This window comes from Sapajus apella, unplaced genomic scaffold (assembly GCF_009761245.1).
Source record: "Sapajus apella isolate SASKATOON/1434 unplaced genomic scaffold, GSC_monkey_1.0 scaffold27, whole genome shotgun sequence".
NCBI lineage: Eukaryota > Metazoa > Chordata > Mammalia > Primates > Cebidae > Sapajus > Sapajus apella.
In genome coordinates, this window is record NW_022436967.1 from 16,813,317 (window position 1) to 16,840,569 (window position 27,253).

The window sequence follows — 27,253 nt, forward strand, 5'->3', positions numbered from 1 at the left end:
CTTCCTGACTTTTTAATGATCAGCATTTTAACTGGCACATGATGGTATCTCATTGTGGTTTTGATTTCCATTTCTCTAATTACCAATGATGATGAGCTTTTTTCCATGTTTGTTGGCTGCATAAATGTCTTTTTTTGAAAAGTGTACTTTGCCCACTTTTGAATTTTTTTTTTTCTTGTAGATCTGTTTAAGTTCTTTGTAGATTCTGGATATTAGCACTTTGTCAGATGGACAGATTGCAAAAATTTTCTCCCATTCTCTAGATTGGTTTTTCACTCTGATGATGGTTTCTGTTGCTGTGCAGAGCTCTTTAATTAGATTCCATATGTCTATTTCGGCTTTTGTTGTCATTGCTTTGGTGTTTTAGTCATGAAGTCTTTGCCCATGCCTATGTCCTGAATGGTTTTGCCCAGGTTTTTTATGATTTATGTCTTCTGTTTAAGTCTTTAATCCAACCTAATTTTTGTATAAGGTGTAAGGAAGGGATGCAGTTTCAACTTTCTTCATATGGCTAGCCAGTTTTCCCAACACCATTTATTAAATAGGGAATCCTTTCCCCATTGCTTGTTTTTGTCTGGTTTGTCAGAGATCAGATCGTTGTAGATGTGTGGCATTATTTCTGAGGCCTCTGTTCTGTTCCACTGGTCTATATACCTGTTTTGGTACCAGTATCATGCTGTTTTTGTTACTGTAACCTTGTGTTATAGTTGGAAGTCAGCTAACATGGTGCCTCCAGCTTTGTTCTTCTTGCTTAGGATTGTCTTGACTATGCAGACTCTTTTTTGGTTACATATGAAATTTAAAGTACTTTTTCTAATTCTACTTTAGAAGAAAGTCAATGGTAGCTTGATGGGGATAGCACTGAATCTATAAATTACTTTGGGCAGTATGGCCATTTTCACAATACTGATTCTTCCTAACCACAAGCAAGGAATGTTTTTCCATTTGTTTGTGTCCTCTCTTATTTCCTTGAGCAGTTGTTTGTAGTTGTCCTTGAAGAGGTCCTTCACATCCCTGGTAAGTTGTATTCCTAGGTATTTTATTCTCTTTGTAGCCATTGTGAATGGGAGTTCACTCATGATTTGGTTCTGTCTGTTATTGGTATACAGGAATGCTTGTGATTTTTGCACATTGATTTTGTATCCTGAGACTCTGCTGAAGTTGCTTATCAGCTTAAGGAGATTTTGGACTGAGACGATGGGGTCTTCAAAATATATAATTAGGTCATCTGCAAACAAAGACAATTTGACTTTCTCTTTTTCTAATTGAATATCCTTTATTTCTTTCTTTTGCCTGACTGCCCTGGCCAGAATTTTTAATATTATGTTGAATAAAAATGGCAAGACAGGGCATCCTTGTCTTATGATAGTTTTCAAAGGGAATGCTTCCAGTTTTTGCCCCTTCAGTATGATATTGGCTGTGGGTTTGTCATAAATAGCTCTTATTTTGAGATACATTCCATCAATACCTAGTTTATTGAGAGTTTTTAGCATGAAGGGCTGTTGATTTTTGTCGAAGGCCTTTTCTGCATCGATTGAGATAATCATGTGGTTTTTGTCATTGGTTCTGTTTATGTGATGGATTATGTTTAAAGTCCTTATTTAATATGCTAGTATTCCGAATCTGTATTGCGATGTAGGAATAATTGTGAAATGTGTAGCCACCACTCTTCAGAATGCAAGAAGGTAAGAAACACAATTTTTTAGGAGTATAAACAAGTTTTTTTCTTTTTATTTCAAATCCTAAACATGTGTCACACCACCACATTGCCTTGTTACATAATTTCTTGATAAAAAATGATATGTCAAAACACTATCAATTGATACTTTATAAAAATGTCATATATTTAGAAACTTCAAAGACAAATTGAAGATTTATCATAAAAGACTTGTAATTTACTTATTTTTAATTTCTTTTCATACACAGTAGGTGTATATATTTATGGGTTACATGAGATATTTTGATACAGGCATGCAATGTTTAATAATCATATCAGGGTAAATGGGGTATCCATCACCTGAAGCAATTATCCTTTGCTATAAATAAACCAATTATACTCTTATACTTATTTTTAAATATGCAATTAAATTTTTTACTATAATCACCCTCTTGTGCCAGCATATATATCTTATTCTTTCTAACTATTTTGCACCATTAACCATCTCCAACTTCCTCCCAGCTCCGCAACACATACTAACATTGCAAGCCTCTGGTAACTATGCTTCTACTCTCGATCTCCATGAATTCAAGGGTTTTTATTTTTAGCCCACACAAATAAGTGAGAACATGTGAAGTTTGTCTTTCTGTGCTTGGCTTATTCACTCAACGTAATGACATCCAGTTCCATTCATTTTGTGGCAAATGACAAAATCTCATTCTTTTTTATGGCTGGATAGTAATCCATTGTGTATATGGGCCACGTTCTCTTTACCCACGAGTCTGTTGATGGCTGCTTCCAAATGTTGGTTGTGGTGAACAGTGCTGTAATAAACATGTAAGAACAGCTATCTCTTCAATATACTGATTTCCTTCTTTGGGGTATGCACCTAGCAATGAGATTGCTGGATTGTGGGTAGCTGTATTTTTAGTTTTTGAGGAAACTTCCAACTGTTCTCCACAGGGGTTAAACTACATTCCCACCAACAGTGTACACAAGTTCACGTCCTTTGCAGGAACATGGATAAAGCTGGAAACCATCATTCTCAGCAAACCGACACAAGAACAGAAAACCAAACACCACATGTTCTCACTTACAAGTGGGTATTGAACAATGAGAACACATGGACACTGGGAGGGGAACATGACACAATGGGGCCTGTCAGAGGGTGGGGGCAAAGGAAGGGATAGCAGGGGGTGGGGGCCTGGGGGAGGGATATCATTATGATTAGAATTTTTATTAGTTTTCTTTTTGCTTGTTTGTTTATGCAAGCAGTGCTAAGTTGTTATCTTAAAATAATGGTTTATAAGACAGTATTTTCTATACTTTCATGTGGTTTTTATCTTTGGTTCTGTTTATGTGATGGATTATGTTTATAGATTTGTGCATGCTGAACCAGCCTTGCATCCCAGGGATGAAGCCACTGCAGTACTATTCACAATAGCAAAGACCTGGAACAAACCCAAGTGCCCATCAATTAGAGACTGCATAAAGAAAATGTAGCACATAAACACCATGGAATACTATGCAGCCATCAAAAAGCATGAGTTCATGTCCTTTCCAGGGACATGGATAAAGCTGGAAACCATCATTCTCAGCACACTGACACAAGAACTGAAAACCAAACACCACATGTTCTCACTCATAAGTGGCTACTCAACAATGAGAACACATGGACACAGGGAGGGCAACATCACACACTGGGGCTTAGCAGGGGGTGGGAGGCCGGGGGGGGATAGTAAGGGGTTGTGGGACAGGGGATGGATAGCATTAGGAGAAATACCTAATGTAGATGATAGGGTGATGGATGCAGCAAACCACCATGGCACCTGTATACCTATATAACAAACCTGCATGTTCTGTACATGTACCCCAGAAGTTAAAGTATAATAAAAAAAAAAAATTCAAAAAAAATTCTATACTTTAACTTCATCTCTACTGTTTAACTTTTTTATTGTTTCTATTTATCTTATTGCACTATGTCTTTAAAAGTTGTAGTTATTTTGGGTTCATCTTTTACTCTTTCTACTTAAGAGTAGTTTACACGGCAGTTACAGGGTTATAACATTTTGTGTTTTTCTGTCTACTTACTATTATCAGTCAGTTTTGTGCCTTCAGATGATTTCTTACTGCTCATTAACATCCTTTTCTTTCAGATTAAAGAACTCTCTTTAGCATTTCTTGTAGGACAGGTCTAGTGTTGATGAAATCCCTCAGCTTTTGTTTGGGAAATTCTTTACTTCTCCTTCATGTTTTAAGGTTATTTTGGCCAGATATTCCACTCTTTTAAAAGTGTTTTTCCTTCAGCACTTTAAATATGTCATATCACTCTCTCCTGGCCTGTAAGGTTTCCACTAAAAAGTCTGCTGCGAGTTGTACCAGAGCTCCATCGTATGTTATGTTTCTTTTCTGTTGCTGCTTTTAGGATCCTTATGTTTGACCTTTGGGAGTTTAATTATTAAATATCCTGAGGTAGTCTTAATTGGTTTAAATCTGCTTGGTATTCTATACCTTCTTGTACTTGAATATTGGTATCTTTCTCAATGTTTGGGAAATAAACTTTCTACTCATCTCTTTCCCTACCTTCTCTTTAGGGTCAGTAACTCTTAGATTTGCCCTTTTGAGGCCATTTTCTAGATACTGTAGGCATGCTTCATTCCTTTTTCCTTTTGTCTCCTCTGTGTATTTTCAAACAGCCTGTCTTCAAGCTCACTAATTCTATCTTCTGCTTGAACAGTTTTGCTATCAAGAGACTCTGATGCATTCTTCACTGTGTCACTTGCATTTTTCAGCTCCAGAATTTCTGCTTGATTCTTTTTAATTATTTAAATTTGTGAAATTTATTTAATAAGATTCTGAATCCCTTCTTTCTTTTACCTTGAATTTCTTTGAGTTTCCTCAACACAGTTATTTTGAATTTTGTCTGAAAGGTCACATACCTGTTTTTCCGGGATTAGTCCCTGGTGCCTTATTTAATTCATTTGGTGAGGTCATAGTTTGCTGGCTGTATGTTCATCAATGTCTGGGCATTGAAGAGTTAGATGTTTATTGTGGTCTTCACAGTCTGGGCTTCTTTGTACCCATCCTTCTTGGGAAGGCTCTTCAGGTATTCAAAGGGACTTTGGTGTTATTGGTTTTTGGTCAGCACAGTCATAACTGCATTAGGGGACACTCCAAGCCCTGTAACACTGTTCTTGCAACTTACAGAGGTACCACCTTGGTGGTCTTGGGTAAAATCCAGAACATTCTCTGGATTACTAGGCAGAGGCTCTTATTCTCTTCCCTTACTTTCTCCCAGAGTCCCTCTCTCTGTGTGCTGAGCATCCTAGAGCTGGGGAAGCAGTGACACAAGCACTCCTGTGGCTACCAACACTGGAACTGTTTAGGGTTAGACCTGAAGCCAGGAGAGCACTGAGTCTCACCCAGGACCTGCTGTAACCACTACCTGGCTTCCACCTATGTTTGTTCACAGACCTAGAGCTTTACAATCAGCAAATGGAAAAACCAGTCAGGTGTGAGTCTTTCCCTTCAGAGTGGTGAGTTCCCCAGGCTCTGGGCAGGTCCAGAGATGCTATCCTCGAGGCAACAACTGGAGACAAAAACCTTATAAATCTACCTGGTGTTCTATTCTACCATGGCTGAGCTGGTACTCATATCGCGAGACACAGAGTTTCCCACTCTTCCCTTTCCACAGGCAGAGAGCACTCACCCCATGGCCACCACCATCACAGGCCCATGGGGAATACTGTCAGACTACCACTGATGTTCACTTAAGGCCCAAGGGCTGTTCAGTCAGCTTGTGGTGCATGCTGCCAGGCCTGAAACTCACTCTTCAGGACAGCAGGCTCCCCGCTGACCCAGGGCAGGCACAGAAATGCCATCCAGGAGCCACATCCAGGAATCAGGGACCCCAAGAGCCTGCTTAGCGCTGTGCACACTGTGGCTTTGCTGCCATCTAAGGTGCAAAACAAAGTCCCCTTTACTTTTCCCTTTGCTTTTCTCACGCAGAATGAATCTCTCACTATAGCCACCAGAGCTAGGAATGTGCTAGATTGCACCTAAAGCCAGCACATCGAAGAGTGCCACCCAGGCCCCATGATGTACTACCTGGGTACTGCTGCTGGTTATTCAGGGCTCAAAACCTCTTTAGTCAGCAGGTGATTGATTCTACGAGGACTGGGTCCTTTCCTGCAATGCAGTGGGTTCCCTTCTGGCCAAGGGTGTGTCTAGAAATATTGTCCAGGAACTAGGGTCCTTCACAACTCTGCTAAGTACTAAATGATGATGTCTAAAAGGCCACTAGATACAATTCTGGAGCTCAGGTGAAGAGCTGGTACTAAAGATGTGGCCAGTGGGAAGGAGAAGTGTCTTTAAATTATGGAATGAATTAGGAAATGAAATTTGTCAGGGAGTAGACAAATAAGAAGAAGAGCCAAGAACAGAACCTGGGGAGAATACCACATTTAAGAAGATGAAAAAATTCCATAAGGAAATGGACCAATAAAGTCAGAGAACCCAAAGAAAGTAATGTTAGCAAATTCAAGGAGGACTTTCAGCAAGGAGAGCAGGATCTGAGATATCAAGAAAGATGTATGAATTCTGTCAAGTATTTTAGTAGGTGAAGGAAAGGGAAAGAATGGCTAAGTTCTTCCCAGTTCTTTTGTCCAGTGAGTGGCTACTGTATTTTTAAATTTCCTTAATTATAGTGATAATCCATCTCCCAAACATTTCCAAAGACCTCCAAATAAAACTGTGATTAAGCTCATTAAATTACACATTAAATAAAAACAAATGTTTTAAAAATAAATCCCTAGGAATCTGGGGGGTAAAGGTGAGTATACCCATGATTACTAGATAAGCATACTAGATTTCCTAATTAAAAGGTGGTTTCTTTGGAAATTTTTCCTCTCCAATTGGTCTAATTTTCATAGTGATCTGAAATATATGTATACATAAGAACAACAGTTACTAAGTTCTTACTGTGTACTAGGTACTGAGCTAAGCCCTTCATATGTATTGTCTGCTTCAATCTTCACAATGCTGCAAGGTCAATATCAAGACCATACTCCCGTTACCGGTAAAGAAACTTAGGAGAAGGTAAGGAACTTGCCCCAGGTCACCATTTCGTGGCACATTTCTTCAACCCCAAATTTGGAATATTTTTGTTGTTGCTGTTACTGTACTCAACACCACCCATGTAATTCTACCATAATAAAAATTAAAAATAAGTTGCATATAAGGTATTAATCAGAACTCTAACTGAAATAAGCAGATGCTGACAAAAATATTTAGAACTGACATAACATACTACTAATACCAAAATGACTTCTGCTAAAATCTCCAAACTTATAGGTGGGCCTCTCTTAAATTTTATTAATTTATTATTCCAACAAATACTTATTATCTAATACGAGCAAGGCATAATGCTAGGACTATGATGGATATAAATATAGCTATGATATACTTCAGAAATTTTATTCTAGTAGTATATTCACCAACATACTTTGACTAACATTTAAGCAGATATCATAAATCCAAAACAGGAAAAGATAGGCAAATATACTCCAGAAACTAATTTTGAATTGCGAATGTAGTTTTGTTATTTTTCTAAAGCATCATTATTATTATTAGAAAGTCACTGACTTGTTCATCTGAAACAGAATTTCCATTTAAGTCTGAGGAAGGGCTTGTCCGGTCACATGGAAGATTATCATCAGAGACATCAGTATTATAGCCACTGCCAGTTGGAGAATCAGAAGAATTATTGGATGTCAGCACTCCACCCCTTTCTGTGTCACTAGCTTTACCCATAATTCCAAAACTGTTATATAAAACAGCACCAGACTGTCTTCCTCCTATAAAAATAAAAAAGTATTTATTATAATTAGTCAATAAGTGTATTAATGCTGTACTCTAAAATATCTGGCATAAAATTTCATAAAGGCTATTTTTTTCTTACCAAGTGTTTACCCTTATCTATAAAAGTAATGTAACATTGAATTATCAGGTAAATAATTGTAGGTATATATAATTACTACTACTTATAGTAGTTACTATATTATCTATGACTAAATCTAAAAAAGTGTTATGGACATTTCAACCTTCCTTTTTGAAATATTACTCAATAATATATAGGAAAGTAAATATAAGTAGATATTTTTCACTAAAGAATTTAACATTTTTACATTCTACATGGCATAATCCTACTAGTCAACAATCCAGTTTTCAAAGACGCAAAGTTTCAAAAAATTGGGTGGCTTTATATTTTATCTGGGAACTTTTTCTGAATAACAAAGTGTTTTGTTCAAGCTCTACCTAGTTTTGAAATCACATAATTAAGCAACCGTATGGGGTACTCACCCCTGGTAAATAATCCCAGATACCGCACTTCCCACTTTATTATGTTGATTCAGGTTACTGCAAGCCATGATTGTTTAAAACATTTCTACAATACAGGGCAAATTTGTCCCCTACTTAAGCAGAATTCAACAAAAAATGCTTGCCTTTTATGGTTAAATTTTCAAGTCCACATTCAAACATTATCCATCCCCATTTTTCTTGGCTGGGACCTATTCGAGTTACATCTGGAACAGCTTGCTGATCAGTTTCATCCACAAAAGTAAATTCATCCAACTCTTCAAGAGTAAATAAAACTTTGGACTTCTCAAAAGGAATAGCAGTGATGGCACAGGTCCCAATGTCTATTATCAAGAGAGCAAAATGGCCATTTTTAAAGACATAAGCTTACATAAACAAACATTTGGACATCTGGCACACTGGTTGCCTTTAAGATATCTTAGTACTCTGTCACAAAGATAGAAAGATAAACAAATTAACTATTTTTTAGAATAATGCTGCCTAAGAAGAAGAAGATTCCGTGATTAACAAGTTACTCAAAGGTAGTATGAATTTGTTTCTGAATGAAAATAGGATACTCTAAAAAATATAAAGTTAAAGATGTCCTAAATGGTTAATCTTCATAGTAGTTTTAAATACTTTCATCATCTCACAAAATAAAAAAAATTTCAATTCATTGCCAAGCCTTAGGAAAAATATTATTTTCAAGGCAAATTATAGCTTTTACTAAAAGACTGTTTTATACTAACATATTTTATATAACTACAATTTATCATAGACCTTGTCACAGCTCCATTGCTTACAGATACACCATGGAAATTAACATCCCGAGTGCCTTGGAGAAGTTTTACTTTATCTTACTTTTTTCATTTCTTTCTCTAATTATCACTAATGAATGATTTAAAAAAAGAATATTAAAAACACATGTAAATTTACCATTCAAAGATAACTTATCTATATTTAAAGTACACTGCCTTCTAGCCCTTTAGAGATCACTTTGCAAACCCAGCTTTGGTTCCCATTTTTCATGCAACAGTAAACCATGATAATTTCCCAAGCTCATTAAAAGTTTTTCAAAGATATCTTTTTTTTTTTTTGCCTCACATTGAAAGCTTTTATTTCGAAAAATAAAATACAAAAGTCATTAAGTTGTAAATGTATAATGGTAATTTCCCAACTTCTCAGAAACAATCAAATGAATCATTTAAATAATTATTTAATATTACCCGCATCAATACATTTAAACAGGCACATGTGTTCCATAAAACATTAGAACATGTGCCAGACAACCTATTTCAAAAGGAAACTGCAAGTCTGCTTACAGGATCCCATTTTTAAAACCTCCCCTTGAATACCGACTTAGTAATCTGGTAAGAAAAGAGGACAAGAGCAGTTTTAACAGGAAACACGTCCCTTCTGGGCTCTGTATCACAGGGTTGTGCATGGAATCAGTATCAAGAGCTCTTTACTCAGAAGGCAGATCCCTCACAAGGCCCAAAGATGTGTGGACACCTCCATCCTCTCAGTGGGAGGAAACTGGCAAAAGAAGAGGAGACAAAGAGGAGATGCAGCCAAGGTGCAGATGCTCAGAAGGGGGCAGCCAGTCCTAGAAATTTCCCGTCACTGAAAAGGCAGCCTTCTTTCCTCAGGTACGGAAGAGGCTCCTGGTTCTGCTACTCCACTTGTTCAGTATGGTTTTTCTTTAAGAAAGTCAGGTAGCTGGAATTCTCCCTTATAGACGCTTCAAATGTTTTCAAGAATTTTGGGATCAGGTTTTCCGTAGTTAGATGGGTTGGCATATGGGTCATAACCAAGTTTGGCAAGCATAGGAACAATCACTGCCATGTCTTGCAAAACATCTGGTGCTATCTTCCCAACCCATTTTGATAGAGCTCCTACATTGACTGGCTTGATGACTTGGTCTGTAGATCTCTCCACTTTTGACAGAAACACTCCCCTAGCTTTCCCGATCATCTCTTCATGGTGCAGTACCGAGTAGTTCCAGGGAATATGGAAGAACTTTAAGAGTGTTCTCATCCACTGTTCAGGGTGTAAGACAAGCTATTCGTAGTGAACCAACATGCACTTTTTATAACCAACCTCCATACACTGGTTATACATGGTCTCTATGGCACGATTTCACTTGGTCAAGCAGTCCCTGTAGCTGTTCAGGTCAAATCCAGCTATAGTAACTTTTTGAGAAATCATCAAATGTACTGATGCCCAGCCATCTCGGACCATCAGGAGAAATTTGGCATTGAGGAATAACCTAGCAAGGTAAGTTAAGGATTTCAGGGCAAAAGGATCTTTATTACATAAATAAGGGGCTGGCTCCTCATGCTTAATAATGATTTCTAGTAAGAAGGCTTGCATGGCAGAATCCAGCACCTCATCAGTAACACCAGCCTCATCCAGCCGGATCTTCTCTTTACTTGACCGTAATCACATCTGCTTCAGGGCCAGGATTCGGGGAATGATCCTGGTTTCCTCTCTATAGCGAATGTCAGGATATGCATCCAGCATGGCCCTCATGAGTGTGGCTCCACTCCAAGGCACACCTCCAATAAATATTAAAGGCATATCTTTGTGATAGGCAAAGGTCTTGTTGGCTTTGAGGTCCAGGGCAGTTCTTACGGTGGCCCTTGTGCTCTCTGATTCTACTGGCTAGCTGCATTCCTCTAACTGGTGATGGCATTCCATGGCATGCTGGTCCAAGTAAAACATGGTCACAGAACATCACCAGATGTGCCAATAGTAAGTTCTGCTTCATCTTTCCAACCATCTTGATATGGTTATCTTGTTATTAAACAGATATTTTGCTCAAAATGATTTTCGGAAAATGTTCAGGCCATGGAGAGTCTACTTCAGAAAGATGACCAACATCTGGGATGAGTGAGGAGCTGCTGTGCCGCCTTGCCAGCATCCTGGGCTCAGCCGCTAGTTCCACCGCCCTCAGTCGGGGGCCACTCAGGAGCCCACCCTCACCGCCAGGCGCCAGTACTGCCAGCCCAGCTTGGCCCCGCAGAGCAGCGCTGCTGCGACCTGCACCTGCCTCAGCAGCCTTCAAAAATATCATTTTAAGAGCTATATAATACGCCATCCTATGGAAATGCCATTCTTTGCATTTATAATTAAAAAGTCTTCTTTAGAGAGTAATTCATCTACATTTTCCTATAATTTTCTCATTTAGTTTTTTTTGTATTTGTCTTTAATCTCATACTTATTCAGTGTATCAAAGTTCCAAAAATTATGAAAAAGTGTGCAATGAAAAGCCTCTAACACCACAACCAGACACCGAGACTGCCTCCCTATGAGGGTAATAAATATGAGGTTATTAAGTATCCTTAGGCAGATACCGAATGTACATATAAGCAAAGACATCTACATTTTTGCCACATTTTTACCAAAATGTCCACCTTGGAATTTCATTAGGAGCTTTGTCTTCGATGAGAGTTTTTTCTTCATGACAATGCCTTTCAAAATTATATAAGATACTGCTTATGGTCTGTATAATACCTAAGTGCAAACTGGTTACCAGTGCAAACTACAGAGCAGATAAATGTCTCTTCACTCAAGCCACATTTTTTTTTTTTTTTTTTTTTTACCAGTTTTAGGATGACAGATCTTAGGCAGTCATGAAAAGTTCCTTGAAAACCTCAGGTCAAATGCTTTGAGTCTCACACATGGGATGAAAAAAATAAGCCCTGAGAAAGTGAAAAAATAGTTACACAGCCCCAGAAATGCAGACCAGAATCATGGAAATGTCAGAACCTATAAAATACAGTAAGCAAACTCAAGGAATTCATTTGTTTATTCAGGATTGGGCTCCTGTCCCACATAAAGAACAATCATCTCAAACACGATTAACAAATCTAATTTTTTCTGAATTGAATCTCTGACATTCTGAAATCATTTAAGCATCTAAATGAGAAAATGTGCTAAATAAGAATCAAAAATATTAAAATGATGTATAACAAACAGCTCTACTTTCCTTTTACCTCACTAGTAACTTCAAGAGAAATGTGTGTCTTATTGCTGCTATATTTTACAGACTCTCTGGTTTTGATTAATATTACAATTAATTCTAACACTGTTTTATAAACAGAATGATTAAAGAAATAAGAAAGACTATAAAGATCATGTCCTCTCTGTTCTATAATGAGCAAGCAAATAGCATGGGAGATAGAAGCAGTTCCTAATTTGGGTCATACCAATTAACTTTCCTATCAAAGTTTATTTTCTATTCTGTACAGAATATGAGTGACAAGTAGCTAAATACCATGTGTTCAATATAGGGAGAAATATCTTTCTCTTTCTTGTAGAATACTCAAATTGTAGCAATATTCAAAGGAAAAAACCATATTCCCTTTTGCAAAATCATCTTACATTTATATATGCCAAGGAAAAACATGTTTGTTGTAGAATCCTACCTGTTGTATCAAGACCCCTAAGTTGCCCGTGAACTCGATGAATGTTTAACTTGGCTGCAATTTCTTTTCCTTTTTCTGCTCCAGCATTTGATCTGAGAGATCCAGATGACTGAGGTTGCATCTTTGTGGCGTGAACATATCTATCAAAATTTGATGTTCTACCAGGTTCTGCATTGTTTGAAGTCTCTTCAACCACACCTCTTTATGAAAAAAAAAGAGAGTAAATGTTTAACATTTAAATAATACTGTTCAGAGAAAACATTTAGCTAAAAGGTTCGCTTTTTAAAAAAAAAAACACTCTACTATTACCAATAGTAATACAAAATTCTTCAATGTTTACTAAAAGATATTATGAATAGAAACAGTAAAAAATTTTTAAAGACATACGTTACTAATCTATAAATTAATATTTGAAATTTCAAAACCAGTTTTGAGTTTTAACATTACATTCTTAGAAAAGTATTAAAAAGATGACCAAGGCTTGCTTTTACATCCAGCAAGATAATATGGCTCAGATTAATAAAATCTTTCTTACCTGTTCATACGAACTTGTGTAGCAATTCTGTCAAAACACAATGCCACTAGGGAAACATGAGTCACACTCCTACTAGGAGCTGTAGTTGGAGATTCTTCCACTGAGGCTTGTAACAAGCATAAGTTTACCTAACACACACACAAAATTTCAGAACTCACAAGTAAAAAGTTATTACAAACATAAAATATGCATAAAAATGAAAAACTACTGTTAAGAATGGAATACCTATGTATCTGTCAGTGAAGACGAAGTTTATGAATACAGATTCTCATAAAATAATCCTAATTAAATTTTTACTGTATGGATGTGGAACATTCTACTGTTACCTAATATTCTGCTTAACTAAACTATTTAGATTACATTAAATCTACATTAGATCACAGGAATAAAACATTTTTTAATATTATGCACTGTTCTACCATTATTCACGTTGGTAACTAAAAAGGACAAACACCATTAAAATGCTCTCCTCTTTCAGGAAAACAGTTTTAAATATTAAGTGGTTACCTTTGGTATGCTAACATTAGTCTGAAGTCCTTTAATTGTTACATTATCTTGCTTAATTGTAAGATTGGTCTGTGCTTGTCCTTGGTTAGTCGTTCCTATTGCAGGGTGCTCAGTTTTTGTTCCTCTAACATCTTGTTTGGAAGATAACTAAAAAGATCGTAAGTGAAATTATTTCAAAAGCTTTTCATAACTTCTGCATCATCCACAACAGCAACTCACTTATTCACTCTGCCCCTCTATGCCCCTCTATGTGCCAGCTGTGTCCTAGTTTTACATCCCACCTTAAAATCCAAACCTTTGATCATCTAGGAAATAGACTGATAGCATCAGGGTTGAGAAAAGTAATACATATTAAAGTAAAATCAGCCTACAGAGAAAAAGAAAAAATGATATAGTAATTATAGGCATTTTTTAAGATCACTAAACTCTACTGACTTAAAAGCAAACTTGGTTTCTGATAATTGGCCCATTTTTGGCTAGGAATATTTTCAAATTTCTTTTTTTCACTCATCTACTCAATCACATGAAATGTCAATATATGTTAAACAAACAGTTCACTAAAATAATCAGTCTCACTTTTACCTCTCTCTGGTCCCTACTCCAAATATAATACAGATAAATTTGAACATCAAATGGAGAAGCTCTGGAAGAGCACTGGGATATGACTGCTAAGAAACTCGCCTCGTGGCTAGAACCACAATGGAAATAGACTATCACACAATGAGAGGTAGTGACTTGATTCACTGAAATGAACAAGGAAAATCTCAAAAGTAATATTAAGATACAAGTCATCTAATCATAGAGGAAAATCAAAACATAAGCAGCTGTCTTAGAAAAGCAAGGTGTCAGTCCAAAAGAATATTCATTCACTTAGGGCTAAAGCTCTTTAGAAAAGGCTTGGAACTAAGCTGCTTCTGAAATAAAAGAAACAAATAAAGCTATTTAATATATTTTTAAGTAAATGTTTTTACTACTGTTCAATCCACAGTATAGTTATATGTCCTATCTTTTATGGAGGCAATGACATCTAAAGTCTTTTAGAACATGTCCATACATTCTGATTTAACTTGTAACGAAAATTTTGATCCATTCAAGTTTTTCAAGTTTGAATATTCTATACACATGATAAATATTCAATTTGCTATGTGCAGTAAATTAAAAACTTCTTACATTTTCTGAGAAGGTAGTCTTGCTATTTTGGACTGCTTCCCTGAGAACTTTAGCATGAAGATCATCTACAATTGCAGCTGGATGTCGCGTACTAGCACAATGAACCATTGCTTCAATATATCTGAGGGAAAAAAACAGTAAATGAAATATTTAAATGTCACCAATTCTACAACTTAGCTTATGTAAACATATCATGAAAGGCAGAACCATTTGAATATGTACAACAATCGTTCAACATTGAAATGAGAACGTCTAAGCCACATATTTAGAAATTATACAAGGGAAACATTTCTGAGGTTATCCCTACCATTACCACCCTCACCCCAAGATGAAGTGTTCCAGATTGGGCAATGATCTTTCCTTTAACAAACTCCTGAAGAAGATTTCCTGTGTTTGTCATTTATACAATATCTCATAAGAATCTTAACAGTGTAAACTATCAAAGAAAACTATGTGCTTTTGCAGGAAAAGGAAGATTTTCATGAAAGCTCATTTCACTGAACCCCTTTTCTCTTCTCAACTGTTTCCACACCACTTGCATTATGTTTCATTCTCATTTTTATTCATGTTAGTTTCATATAATAATGTATATTATTGCAGTATAACAATAAATTTGAATATACAGTCAGTTCTCCATATCTGTGGGTTCCAAATCCACATATTTAATCAGGTGCAGACTGAAAATACAGTATTTGCGGGATGTAGAACCCACCAATGCAGAAGGCTGACATTTTATCTGCGGGTTCCATAGGGCCAACTTGCAGGTTTGAGCAACTATAGATTTTGGTATCCATAGGTGTCCTGGAACCAATATCCAACAGATATGGAGGAACGACTGTAATTATTTAGGCTGAGAAAGTAGCAAATGATAACTGACTGAAACATAGATATTTTCATTTTTATTCAATCAAAACAGCTATCAATCATCCTCTATATGAACATAATATATCACATATAACTGTAATTATCAACAATCTTCTATATGAACATACCATATTACATATACTCATCATATCACACAGAGTAACCACTGTATAAAGCAATAATTGTATTTTTAGACAAAATCAATACCTGTCTAAAGCTTCAGCCACCAGGGGAGTCAAAACGATATCAACAGTTCCTTTTACTTCAACTATGGCTGTTGTCCTGGTCTGGGACACTGGTTGATCCAGGGTCCACTCTTCTGTTAATGTTTCATCATCTGTGTTATCAGTGAGTTTTTTATCCAACGGAGTATATGGTGTACTATACAATTTAACAAGCAAATCATATATTAAAAAGACCATGAATTAGAAGTTGGGGCTTCCTTAAGATACTGAACAAATGTATTCATTATAACTAAAAATTTTATGGAATTGGACTTGTTTTTTTTTGAGTCTCACTCTGTCACCTAGGCTGGAGTGCAGTGGGTGCAATCTTGGCTCACTGCAACCTCCTCCTCCCAAGCAGCTGGGATTACAGGTGTGTGCCACCATGCCTGGCTAATTATTTTTGTATTTTTAGTAGAGATGAGGTTTTGCCATGTTGGCCAGGCTGGTCTCAAATTCCTGGCCTCAACTGATCTGCAAGCCATGGCCTCCCAAGGTGCTGGGACTGCAGGTGTGAACCCCATCCTCGGCCTAGACTTGACATTTTATGTCCCAAAGACTTCAAAGACAGGCCAAAAGAAGTATTAAAATGCCAGTTGATCAAAGATGGCTAATACATCAAATGAGAAAACTTTTTGATGTATTTACCTGACACTCCTTTTCTAAATTATGAAAAACATGATACTGAATTCTTATTAGTCACCAATTTTGATATGCCAAGTTATAGCATGTTGAATACATATTATTCAAATGCTACTGACTACTTATAAATGTAGCCAAAACCACGGCAGACAAAGAGCTGAATTATTTTGGTAATTTATTCTTAATATAAAGTCCATACTCAAATAAAGTAGGATTATTACTCAGAATAAACTCTACCCATCTCATAATCAAGGAAGAATACCTTTAAAAGTACGTTATTTTTACTTACTTTGAAGTTGATCCTGAAAGTTGCATGCCTCGGTCTAGCAAAGAATTAGCCGTGAGCCCCTGCTTGATAACCTAGAATATAAAATACTATAGTCTAGATTTTTAATATTTCTCTAATTTTATAATATCAACTGATATATGTAAATATCTGAATTACCTAATATGATTTTGTTATATTTGATATAAATGTTTAACAGACAAATTGAGCAAATCAAAGAATACATTCGATTGGCAGTTGCACTTTGTTGATTCAAATAAATGGCAGAGCAGGGTTGTGAGAGTAAAAGACTACAACTAAAACTTAGAAGCAAGTGTTTCAAATGTCTTTTCTCCACAGTTCCTTTTTAAATTGAGTTTTTTCTCAAGCTAATTTTAGTCTTCTCCTAGCACAAACAACTTTTAAGTGGGGAAAAAGAGCCACAGAAACATTAAACTATAGGAATAACTAGGCTTGTATTTTATATCCATAAATGATAACAAGGAAAAAGAAAATAAACAAATGAACCTAACCAAATTGAACCTTTATAAATGCTAGTCAGTATTTAGACTTAATGGAGAAAAATAACTTTCTTACCTCCCAGGTTACTCTTCCCGCCCCACCCCAATTACCCTAGACATTTTACTCTGATACCCATCATTCTACTCTCTCCATCTATAAGCCTGCTTAGATTCCACATGAGTGAAATCGTGAGGTATTTGTCTTTTATTGCCTTATTTCACTTAACATAATGCCCTCCAGATTCATCCATATTATCACAAATGACAGGATTTCCTTCTTTTTTTATGGCTAAAGAGTATTCCATTGTGTATATCTGCCACATTTTCTTTATCTGTCCATTCACTGATGAACATTTAGGTTGATTCCATATATTAGCTATTTTGAATAGTGTTTTAATTAACATAGGAGTACGGACATCTCTTTAATAAACTGAATTAATTGCCTTTGAATATTATCCAGTAGTAGGATTGCTGGATCATATGGAAATCTATTTTTAATTTTTTTGAGGAATCTCCATACTATTCTTCATAATGGCTACACTAATTTAATTTACACTTCCACCAACAGTGCATAAGGATTCCCTTTTCTCTACATCCTCGCCAATACATGTTATTTTTTGTCTTTCCGATAACAGCCTATGTTCTATTTTTGAAGCTAAAGATATTAATTCGTTGACCTATCTTCTCTAGACTTGACTGCCTAATCAAACTAGAAAGATTTATTTAAAATACTGAAATAATTACATCCTCTCAGGTACTATTCTGCATAAGTATCATTCAGTTTTGAACTGGAAAATTCATATACCAACGTATTTCCACATGGAATAAAATGGACATTTTGAAATCTGAGCACAGGCAATTGGTTTTGGGCAAGATAAGAAAATAGCACAATCTTAAAAACAAAATGTTGTAACTGTCACTAATGTTTCTTTTTCCTTCAATGCATATTATTCAAGTGCCTACATAATCTATAAGAAAATTCAACTCCATGTATCATGTCTCATCATAACTAATAGTTTAAGTCCAAGCCCTGGTTGTTTCTTGCACAGACTACTCCAACAGTCTCCTAAGTGATCATCCCAACTCCTCTCTTGCTTAATGACAATTCAATTCTACTTAGTATCACAGTACATGAGATCAAATCATATTTCCTTAAAACCCTGAAGAGTTAACAAATGAAAATAAAATTCAAAATCCCGATGCCATGGTCTATAAGCTTTCAATGATCTGGTCGTTTTTTAGGTCTCCAGCCTCATTATGAGCAAGTCTCTCCCCACTCTATTTCTCAGGCATGCTGACCTCGTACCCTCTTCAGGGCTGTAGGAAGGCAGTTGCCTCTGCCTGGAATGCAGTGCACCTAGTTCCTCCTATCTTCAATTCCTCCGCATACTTCAAATTTCAGTTTAAATATTATCTCATCAGATAGACTTTTCATCTCAATACAATCTAGGTAGCCCTACCCCTTGTTATTTTCTATCCCAGCACCCCTTAGTTAATCATCATAGACTCTTCTCAATTTGTAATTGTATATTTATCTATCTATCTATTCTCAGTCTTCCACCTCTAAACCACAAGCTCCATATCCATTTCCCTCACCACTGTACATCAAATGCCTTGTACACAATAGTACATAATATCTGAATTAAGAATAATTAAATAAGCATTTAGACACTTCAAATAAGTATGGTATTTCATATTGGCTATAACCACTAAATTTATTTTGAGGTATTTTTAGTTTACCTAAAAAATTCTGTAATGCATTTTCAGAATACATTACAGAAATGCCCAATAATCATATTCATACTGAATTGTAAGAACTCAAATGTCAACTAAGTGGACAAGGAAGGCTTTGCATGGAAGGAGTTATGAATTAATAAAAAGAACATTAATAAAAGCAGCCTCAAAATTTTATTTTTAAGACACAGAAAATATTAATTCAGAGAGACTTGATCCTAATCTTAGAGTATAATTCAGACATAGAATATGTGTTGATTAGATTAAAGCAGTGGCAATCAACTCATAAACCACTCCTCAATTTAATTTACTTAAATTTCTAATATTCATCAATAACTTTGTGACCTGTCTGAAGACATAACGCCATGGCTTCAGAAAGTTTATCTCTTAGAAGGGTAACTAAAAAGAATGAGAGTAATTATGAAAACAATTTCTTAAAAATCTATTTTTCTAAATAAATGTATCAATGGAAACTAATGATTTGGTTTATACCTTAAAAGTTGGAACAGAAAGCTGTTCAAACGATGATGAACTTTCTTCACTGGTTGGTGTATCCAGATCAAGGGGACGATGCAATGAGGACTTAGAGGTTCTTTTGTTGGTTGGGTGCTTAACTGACCAATTAATTACCTGAAACTGAGTAAGGTAAGTCTGATAACAATTCATCACGGGTTGTTGCGGAGTAATCTGTTCACTCTCCACTGTTTTCTCACCTTCTACAATATATAGATGCTCTATAACATCATCTTCTCCACCTAATGCAGAAACAAATGAAGCCTGAGAAGGATGTGTTTTGAATGGTAGAGTACGGGAATCCTGAATGCTTTCTCCATGTCCAGTAAGTGGTCCTTCTACACTGTGATATATAGAACCCCTACTGTAGTCAATTTGCTGGGTTTGCTTTTTCTTCTTTTTTCTACCTGGATAAGTTCCAGGGCCTTCATCACTGCTAATCGGTTCAAACTCCTCAGCAGCAGAAAAGTAGGCTTCACTATCAGCCATTGACATGCTGGAATCCATTGATCGATACTGATGAAATGAATTAGAGTCTGCTGATGGTGTATACGGGAATGAACCAAAACTTCTCCTCTGCTTTGGTGAATCTAGTACATTCTCATCACTTCGAGAGACATCACTACTAAACTGGACTCCAACTGTTACAGGCTGCTTGTCCCCATAGAAAGCAGCAGTAAGACTCTTAGTACTTCCAAGTCGGGTGGAACAGACAGAGGCTTGCCGTTTCAAGGGAGATCTAAGAGGAGATTGACCTACTGACTTATCTTGAGTATTAGGAGACACAGGGCTGTTTCCTGAAATTTCTGTAGAGATACTAAAACAGAAAGAAAAGCTATTACCATTTTCTATACATCATAAGATTTACTCTAAGCATAAAAAGAAGTACCACTAAAAATCCTTTTAGTAATTTTAATCATGTATTTTACAAATAAAAGAAAATCTAAGCCAGGTAGGCAGATCACAAGGTCAGGAGTTCAAGACCAGCCTGGCCAACATGGCGAAACCCCATCTCTACTAAAAATACAAAAAATTAGCCAAGCATGGTGGCGCATGCCTGTAATCTCAGCTACTCAGGAGGGTGAGGCAGGAGAATTGCTTGAACCTGGGAAGGAGAGGTTGCAGTGAGCTCAGACTGTGCCACTACACTCCAGCCTAGGTGACAGAGCAAGACTCCATCTCAAAAAAAAAAAAAAAAAAAAATCTAAAATTTTACAATAAAATACTCAAAGTAACAAAACAGTACAATATGTGTTCATGCCTCCATTAGTTCCAAAAGTTTTTGAGGTAGCTTAAAACACAATGAAAACTGAAAGAAACTCCAGAATGTAACCTTCTATCCATAATCCATGGACACTAATGCCTTTATAAAGGTTTCTTTTTCTTTCACATCCTTTAAAATATTGTCGAATAAAATATACCAGGGGCATTTGATTAAAGGAGACAGGAAGAAGTTATACACCTCAGTGTTTCTGACTTTAGCAACTGATGTAGTAGTGTCATTTAGTAAGGCAGAACAAGTGAAGAATGATAGGAATAAGGCCATTTTTAATATGTTGAATTTGAAGTCTCCATGAAGCATCCAAGTAGATATATCAAGAAGGTGTCTAGGCCTTAGGAACAAAGGTTTTGGCTGGAGTTTTACATTTAAAAGATGTTAGCTAGAGAACATAATTGAAAGCAGTTACTGAGACTCTCTAGGGAAATAGTATAGAATGAGTGGAGAAAAAAGAGACATTCAACAAAGGGCAAGCTATAAAAGAAAAATAAAAAAGAAAGGAGGAAGAAAGGGAGGACATGACAATGGAGACTGAGAAGGAATAGCCAAGGAGGTGGGAGGAAATTTTGAAAAATGCTATGAAACCAAGAGGAAAAGTTTGATTCAAGAAGGGAGTGGCCAACTATTAAGGTGCCAAAAGGAGGAACAAAAAAAGTATCCATTAGACTAGAAGGGTAATATGTGAATGTTAACAATGATTCACTGTGAGTGGTGGAATGACAAGAAACTTCCACTTTTCATTACACTTTCTTGTACTTTCCTCATATCTGGAAAGAATATATGTGTATGGCTTTTATAATCAGAAAGACAAGAGCAAAGTAACATTTCAAAATATGTTCAGATATACAGGAAACAATTTTTTAAAGTGGGGGAATGGACAGGGAATAAGTTTTCTTGCCACAATTTTAAACATAGAATCCTATTTATGATCAGGATTCTAAATCTAAGTGAATACTGACCTTGTTTGGCCATCATCTCTTTTTGTCCCATGCAAGAACTCTTTCTGAACCAAATGGTCATCAGCAACAGATGGACTTTCCTTTTCACCAGCCAACAAAGGCTGTGCAGCACTAGAACTACTGTTCTCTTCTGAGGAAGAGGATGAACTATGAGATCGTAATGGTACTTGAAGACTAAGGTGCTGAGTTTTTCTCTCTACTTCTATTCCCACTGATTTGTTTTCCCATTCTTTCCTCTTCATGCCATTCATATTACCTAAACAAAAAAAAAGGTGAGTTAAGTGAACATACAGATTTCAAAAGCAATTTATGAAAAACATGGCAATTTAATTCCATTTTTAAGTATAATCATTTTTAAAAAGCCAAGTATCTAATTTCACATAGCAATGTGTTAAATATTTTACAAATATATCTACATTAAGTATAGATCCCAGGTCCATAAACAGTGAATTTTTTCTTTTTAAATCTTTTATTGGAAAATTTACAAGTTTACAGAAAACTTTCAAGAATAGTACAAAGAACACCATAAATATTCTACTTAGATTTACTTCTTTTATATTTTTCCCCTTTTGCTCTAAAAGTTCAATACTGACAGGGACTGTATCATTTTTCATTCACTGATGTACCTCTAGTGCCTAGAACAATGCCTCATACACAGAAAGCACTCAATAAATGGTTCTGTGAATGAATAAATAATAACTTTAGGACCAGAGTGAAGCACCACTATTTCAGAGTTTCATAAAGAGCTCTGTGATGTGTTACATAAATTGAGGGGCTGGGGGAAATAAAAAGAGAATACTATAGCTGCCTAGATGCATAAAATGTAACTCTTGCTCAACTTCCCCTCACCTCCTGCAACCCCTGTTTTACCCAAGAAAAAGAAACCTGCTAATGGAGAAAACATCTCCCTGAACAGAAGGCAGTTCTAGCGGCATTCAAGGGGTAAGAGTTGTAAACTTAGAATGCTATTTACTTTTAGTACCACAAATGTAAAATAGAGCAATGAAAGTCAAAAGAAAAATGGTCTTGATTCACTTCTAAGAGATACAGGAATGTAGTGTTCACTGACCTTCCAAGTAGATCCTTAATTCTATACATATGCCCTCCTTGATTTTATCCTGACACTGCGTTTATACTCCATTCCTGGATGACTCAACAATCAGAAACTCAGGTACATATGTAATGGTTATTCCCAACCTTCCATAAATTGTTTTCATGATTACTCTCATTCTGAAATTGTTTTCATAATTACTCTCATTCTTCTTGTCCATAAGGACAAGAAACTGATGGCAATTCAGCAATTACAACTCGCTACTAAGAAAATCACCAAGTGATACAGACACTTCCTATTATACATTATAAGAATTTTACTTTCTTCAACGTTAGAAACAGAATTTACTATTTTCCTCCTTTCACACCATGTAAAAATTTCCTGCAAATATTCTTTCTTGAGTTTGTGATAGTTAACCTTTGAAAATCAAGCAATCTTTATAATTACTGCCAGTTATAGCACAGTAGAGAGAACAAGAAAGTGGCTTCAGTGGCCCTGATTCTAGTTTCTTCTCAGCCATACTTGGCTGTTATTACTTCAAGCAACTCAGTCTCAGTGACAAGTCTGTTTCTTTACTACAAAACAAGGATAATATCCACCTTACATGATAGCTTGGGGATTAAATGAGAAAATGCCAGTGTAAACCTTTAAAAATGAACATTATTCAAATGTAAAAAAGTTACATGAGAAGACAGCTAAATTATTAAAATCTACCTTATCACTTAAATGCCAAGAAATTTTGGTTTGCTGATTTTATAAGATAATCTGCTCTCATTCTAGCAAACCTGCAGAAGTAAAATGATCTTAAAATAAAATGTGCACACTTATTACTACTCAGTAAAAAATCATTTAAAGAGGAATTTAGCATATGTAGTCCGGCTGTTTGCTCTAAGAGTTCCTATAAATGGGAAAGTAACCTGATAAGCTCTTAAAGGTAAAATTACCCCTTTCCTATCTTTTTTGTCTACTGATAAAAGGCAGCTATAAATTAATGTTTTTAAATTTATTAAGGGGAAATGGCTAAATATTGGTGAAGTATCAAGACTTTTCTACATTTAACATCTTCACAGCATGGCAACTTAAGAAGTAAATATTGCACTGAATTGTAGGAACACATAACTAAAAAAAATCCAGAGGAAAATCTGTTTCTGAAGTCTCTGGAGAAAAGACCTTAGGTAAATCTAAATATAATACACTTAAATCCACTCTTCACTGCTCGTACCAAACTGGTGTATTTGCAGAGTTATGCTAAAGATTCTAAGGAAAGACTGGAGTTCTTTTCTTGACATGTTTAATTTTACTGATAAGAAAACTATTTTGCAAAAATAATTGGTAACATAGGGGCCAACAGAATAAATATTACTATTGGAAAGTTTTCCTATAGAAGCAAGCTGGTCAAACAACTTGTTACCTTGAAGCACAGCTATTCCTAAGTGTTTATCTGAATGCTCTGTTACAGGAAAATAACAATATGGAAGGAAATATTTAGAATAAACTTTGTGAGGAAAGCCACCCACATCAACAACAGGAGATTTGAATAGCAGACCTAGTTTTGCCCTGTATAACTCTGAGAAAATCACTAGTTTTATCTGGCTGTAGTTAAGTCATGTGCAAAACAAAGGCAGATTATACTAAATCCTATTCATAAGACTACACAAAATAAATTGAGTTGAACAGAATAACACTGAATTTCTCCCAGAGCGGCATAGGGATAAAGAAAATCAACAATTAGCAGAAGTGACAAAACATTTTATTACCATCTATAATTTTGGGAATTTCTTTAGTAATTATCCATTCTCCAGGCTGTAGCAGAGACTGTCCATAATACATATCAGACTCTGTACTTGTGCTTGAAAATGCAGAGCTACTGGAAGGTGTCAACTCTTCAAGTTTGAAGAAATCTAGCCCGGTTATTGTGCCACCGAAGAATCTGCAGCCACCGAGACAACCACATTTGTTTCTACACCTCTTATTCTTCAGGATATCATCTGGCCACAAAAACCACAACCTAAACAGAACCCAAAAGAAAACAAAAAACAACTACATAAAAAAAACAAACTCATTAAGAAATAGAAACTTTTTGGTACATAAAGTTAGTTGTTAATATTTTTAAAAGGCAAAGTAAACACAAACACAAAGGTTTATTTCTACTGTGGTTGCTTTTTTCAAATCATTTGCCTTTCTAAAAAAACACAGTCTTACCAGAGCAAGTGAGATGGAAATAAGCAGAATCAATAGTAAGAGAGATATGGCATACATTAAAAAGCCCAAAGCATTTTTTAAAAAAGCAAATATAAAAATCAGACATTTAAATCCGGTTTTACAATGTAGCAAACATTCTCAAAAAGACTAAAATTTTAAGACATTAATCCAAAACAGACAAAACTATTAGTATAGATTATGCTTGATAGCTCATTACCTTTAGCATTTCAGGGCCTATTTCACATTTAAAACACTAAAAAATTACAAATATGGAGCAAGTAAGAAATTTTTTCTCAATAAAATTAAAATAATGAACTACTCCACATTTTGGAGAAAAACAATATCCAGGTCTACTCCCTTGTAATAAGGACTACAGATAAAGCATTAAAAATGTATGTAAACTTCAGGTTCTATATAAGTGACTCATAGATCTGTCAGTCTTTATTAACTACCCTCCTCTCTTAAAAAATATTATATAATAGAAATCTGTGAGACATATCTTTATTCCTTTTTTACTTTAATAAAATTCCCACATATTTACGGTCCATTTCTTCAAGCATTTTTACATGTATTATCTCCTTGGATTCTCAAGACCCTCACAGGGAGACAGAATAGGTATTATCACCTTCATTACACATCCATTAATTTGTATTTCTTGAACATATCAATTAAGTGGCTAGTGCCAGGCTAAACAAAACTGATACGGTCTTTATATGAATTTTACAATACAGAGGCAAAGACAAACAATAAACAAAAAAATAATAATCATAAATTGTATTAAATGTTATGAGGTAAACAGAGTGTTGTGACAAAGAAAATAGGAAGAATCTTTTAAAAAGTAGCATTTGAGAAATTAAAGATGAGGTGGAACAACTTAGAAGTGGAACACCAATCTAGAGAAGACAGAAAAGTGTATGAGTAGGCCTTAAGATGAGCAAGCGCTTGAGATTACTTCAATCAGGTGTTATCCATTTCAAATCACTTCTGTATTTTAAAGTATTAAGTCAAGCAGCAAAGATATCTTAAAACACCACTAAAATAAAACAACTTATATATATAATAGACATTTTTTTACTTCATTTGCAAAGCAAAAGCTTGGTAGAATGCATGGCTTTGAGTCTGCTAGACCTAAGTTCAAATTCTAGCTGTGCCACTTACTAACTCTAGAACTTCAGACAAGTTAACATCGCTAAGCCTCAGTTTCCTCATCTGCAAAATGATGGTATGATATATCTAATAAGATCATTGTGAGGATAAAATGGCATTAACACGTATAAAGCACCTGATACAAAACCTGGACTATAGAAGTTGCTCGGCTGGGCGCGGTGGCTCACACCTAAATCCCAGCACTTTGGGAGGCTAAGGCGGGTGGATCACGAGGTCAAGAGATCGAGACCATCCTGGTCAACAAGGTGAAACCCCGTCTCTATTAAAATACAAAAATTAGCTGGGCATGGTGGCACGTGCCTGTAGTCCCAGCTACTCAGGAGGCTGAGGCAGGAGAATTGCTTGAACCCAGGAGGTGGAGGTTGCGGTGAGCTGAGATCGCACCATTGCACTCCAGCCTGGGTAACAAGAGCGAAACTCCGTCTCAAAAAAAAAAACAAACAAAAAAAGAAATTAATAAACATTAGCTCCCCTTTCCTATCTTTGTATAATCCAATGCACTAGTTCTCAAATGTTAGCTTGTATTAGAATCAACTGAATGGCTTGCTAAACTACAGGTGGCTTGGCTCCACCCCTAGGTTTCTGATTGAGGTCTAGGAAGGCCTGATTATGTATATTTCTATAAAGTTCCAAGGAGATGTTGATGCCGGCGGTTTGCAAACCGTATTTTTAAGAAACATTAATCTAATGAAATAATGGCCTATATATCCAGTAGGTTTTCCAGTAATATCAGGAATGAATACACTTTTCTCTAAAACTCCTGAGAATCCAATATGCAAAAAGGCAGCCAAAGCTGAAGGTCAATGAGTTACCATATGGGAGAGGCAATTCATCATGAGCCCTAAGAATCCCTACATGTTCCTGATGGGTATGCCATGAATGCAAGCTCTGTCCAGGCCATTTCTCAGGGCTGTGTTTGGAGCAAGCAACTGTGAGGATTGAGGTAATGTTTCTCTCTGGAAAAGAGTAGACTTGCTTCCACTTACTATAAAAATAGGAAGATTCACTAAAAATTCAGCATTCCTCTTTTTTAATGTAACCTACTTTATGCACGTATTCATCATTGATAGACTTTTTTTTTTTTTTTTCTGAGACTGAGTCTCACTCTTGTTTCCCAGGCTGGAGTGCAGTGGTGCAATCTTGGCTCACTGCAACCCCTGCCTCCCAGGTTCCAGC

At 35.9% G+C, this 27,253-nt stretch overlaps 1 protein-coding gene and 1 pseudogene across 12 annotated transcripts in view; both read right to left on the reverse strand.

The window, feature by feature from the left end:
- KIAA1109 (KIAA1109 ortholog) overlaps window positions 1-27,253 on the reverse strand; it is a 215,319-nt gene that overhangs the window by 103,744 nt on the left and 84,322 nt on the right. For all 12 annotated transcript variants that reach the window (XM_032292381.1, XM_032292387.1, XM_032292382.1 and 9 more), the window contains 11 exons: window positions 24,466-24,716; window positions 21,658-21,913; window positions 19,399-20,236; window positions 16,676-16,746; window positions 15,728-15,901; window positions 14,657-14,777; window positions 13,487-13,633; window positions 12,980-13,107; window positions 12,445-12,644; window positions 8,161-8,358; window positions 7,301-7,512 (listed from right to left, as the gene is read on the reverse strand). In XM_032292381.1, coding sequence (XP_032148272.1) covers window positions 7,301-7,512; window positions 8,161-8,358; window positions 12,445-12,644; window positions 12,980-13,107; window positions 13,487-13,633; window positions 14,657-14,777; window positions 15,728-15,901; window positions 16,676-16,746; window positions 19,399-20,236; window positions 21,658-21,913; window positions 24,466-24,716 — 2,596 coding nt within the window. The remainder of the gene's footprint in view (window positions 1-7,300; window positions 7,513-8,160; window positions 8,359-12,444; window positions 12,645-12,979; window positions 13,108-13,486; window positions 13,634-14,656; window positions 14,778-15,727; window positions 15,902-16,675; window positions 16,747-19,398; window positions 20,237-21,657; window positions 21,914-24,465; window positions 24,717-27,253) is intronic.
- Window positions 8,919-11,642, reverse strand: LOC116560857 (annotated as a pseudogene).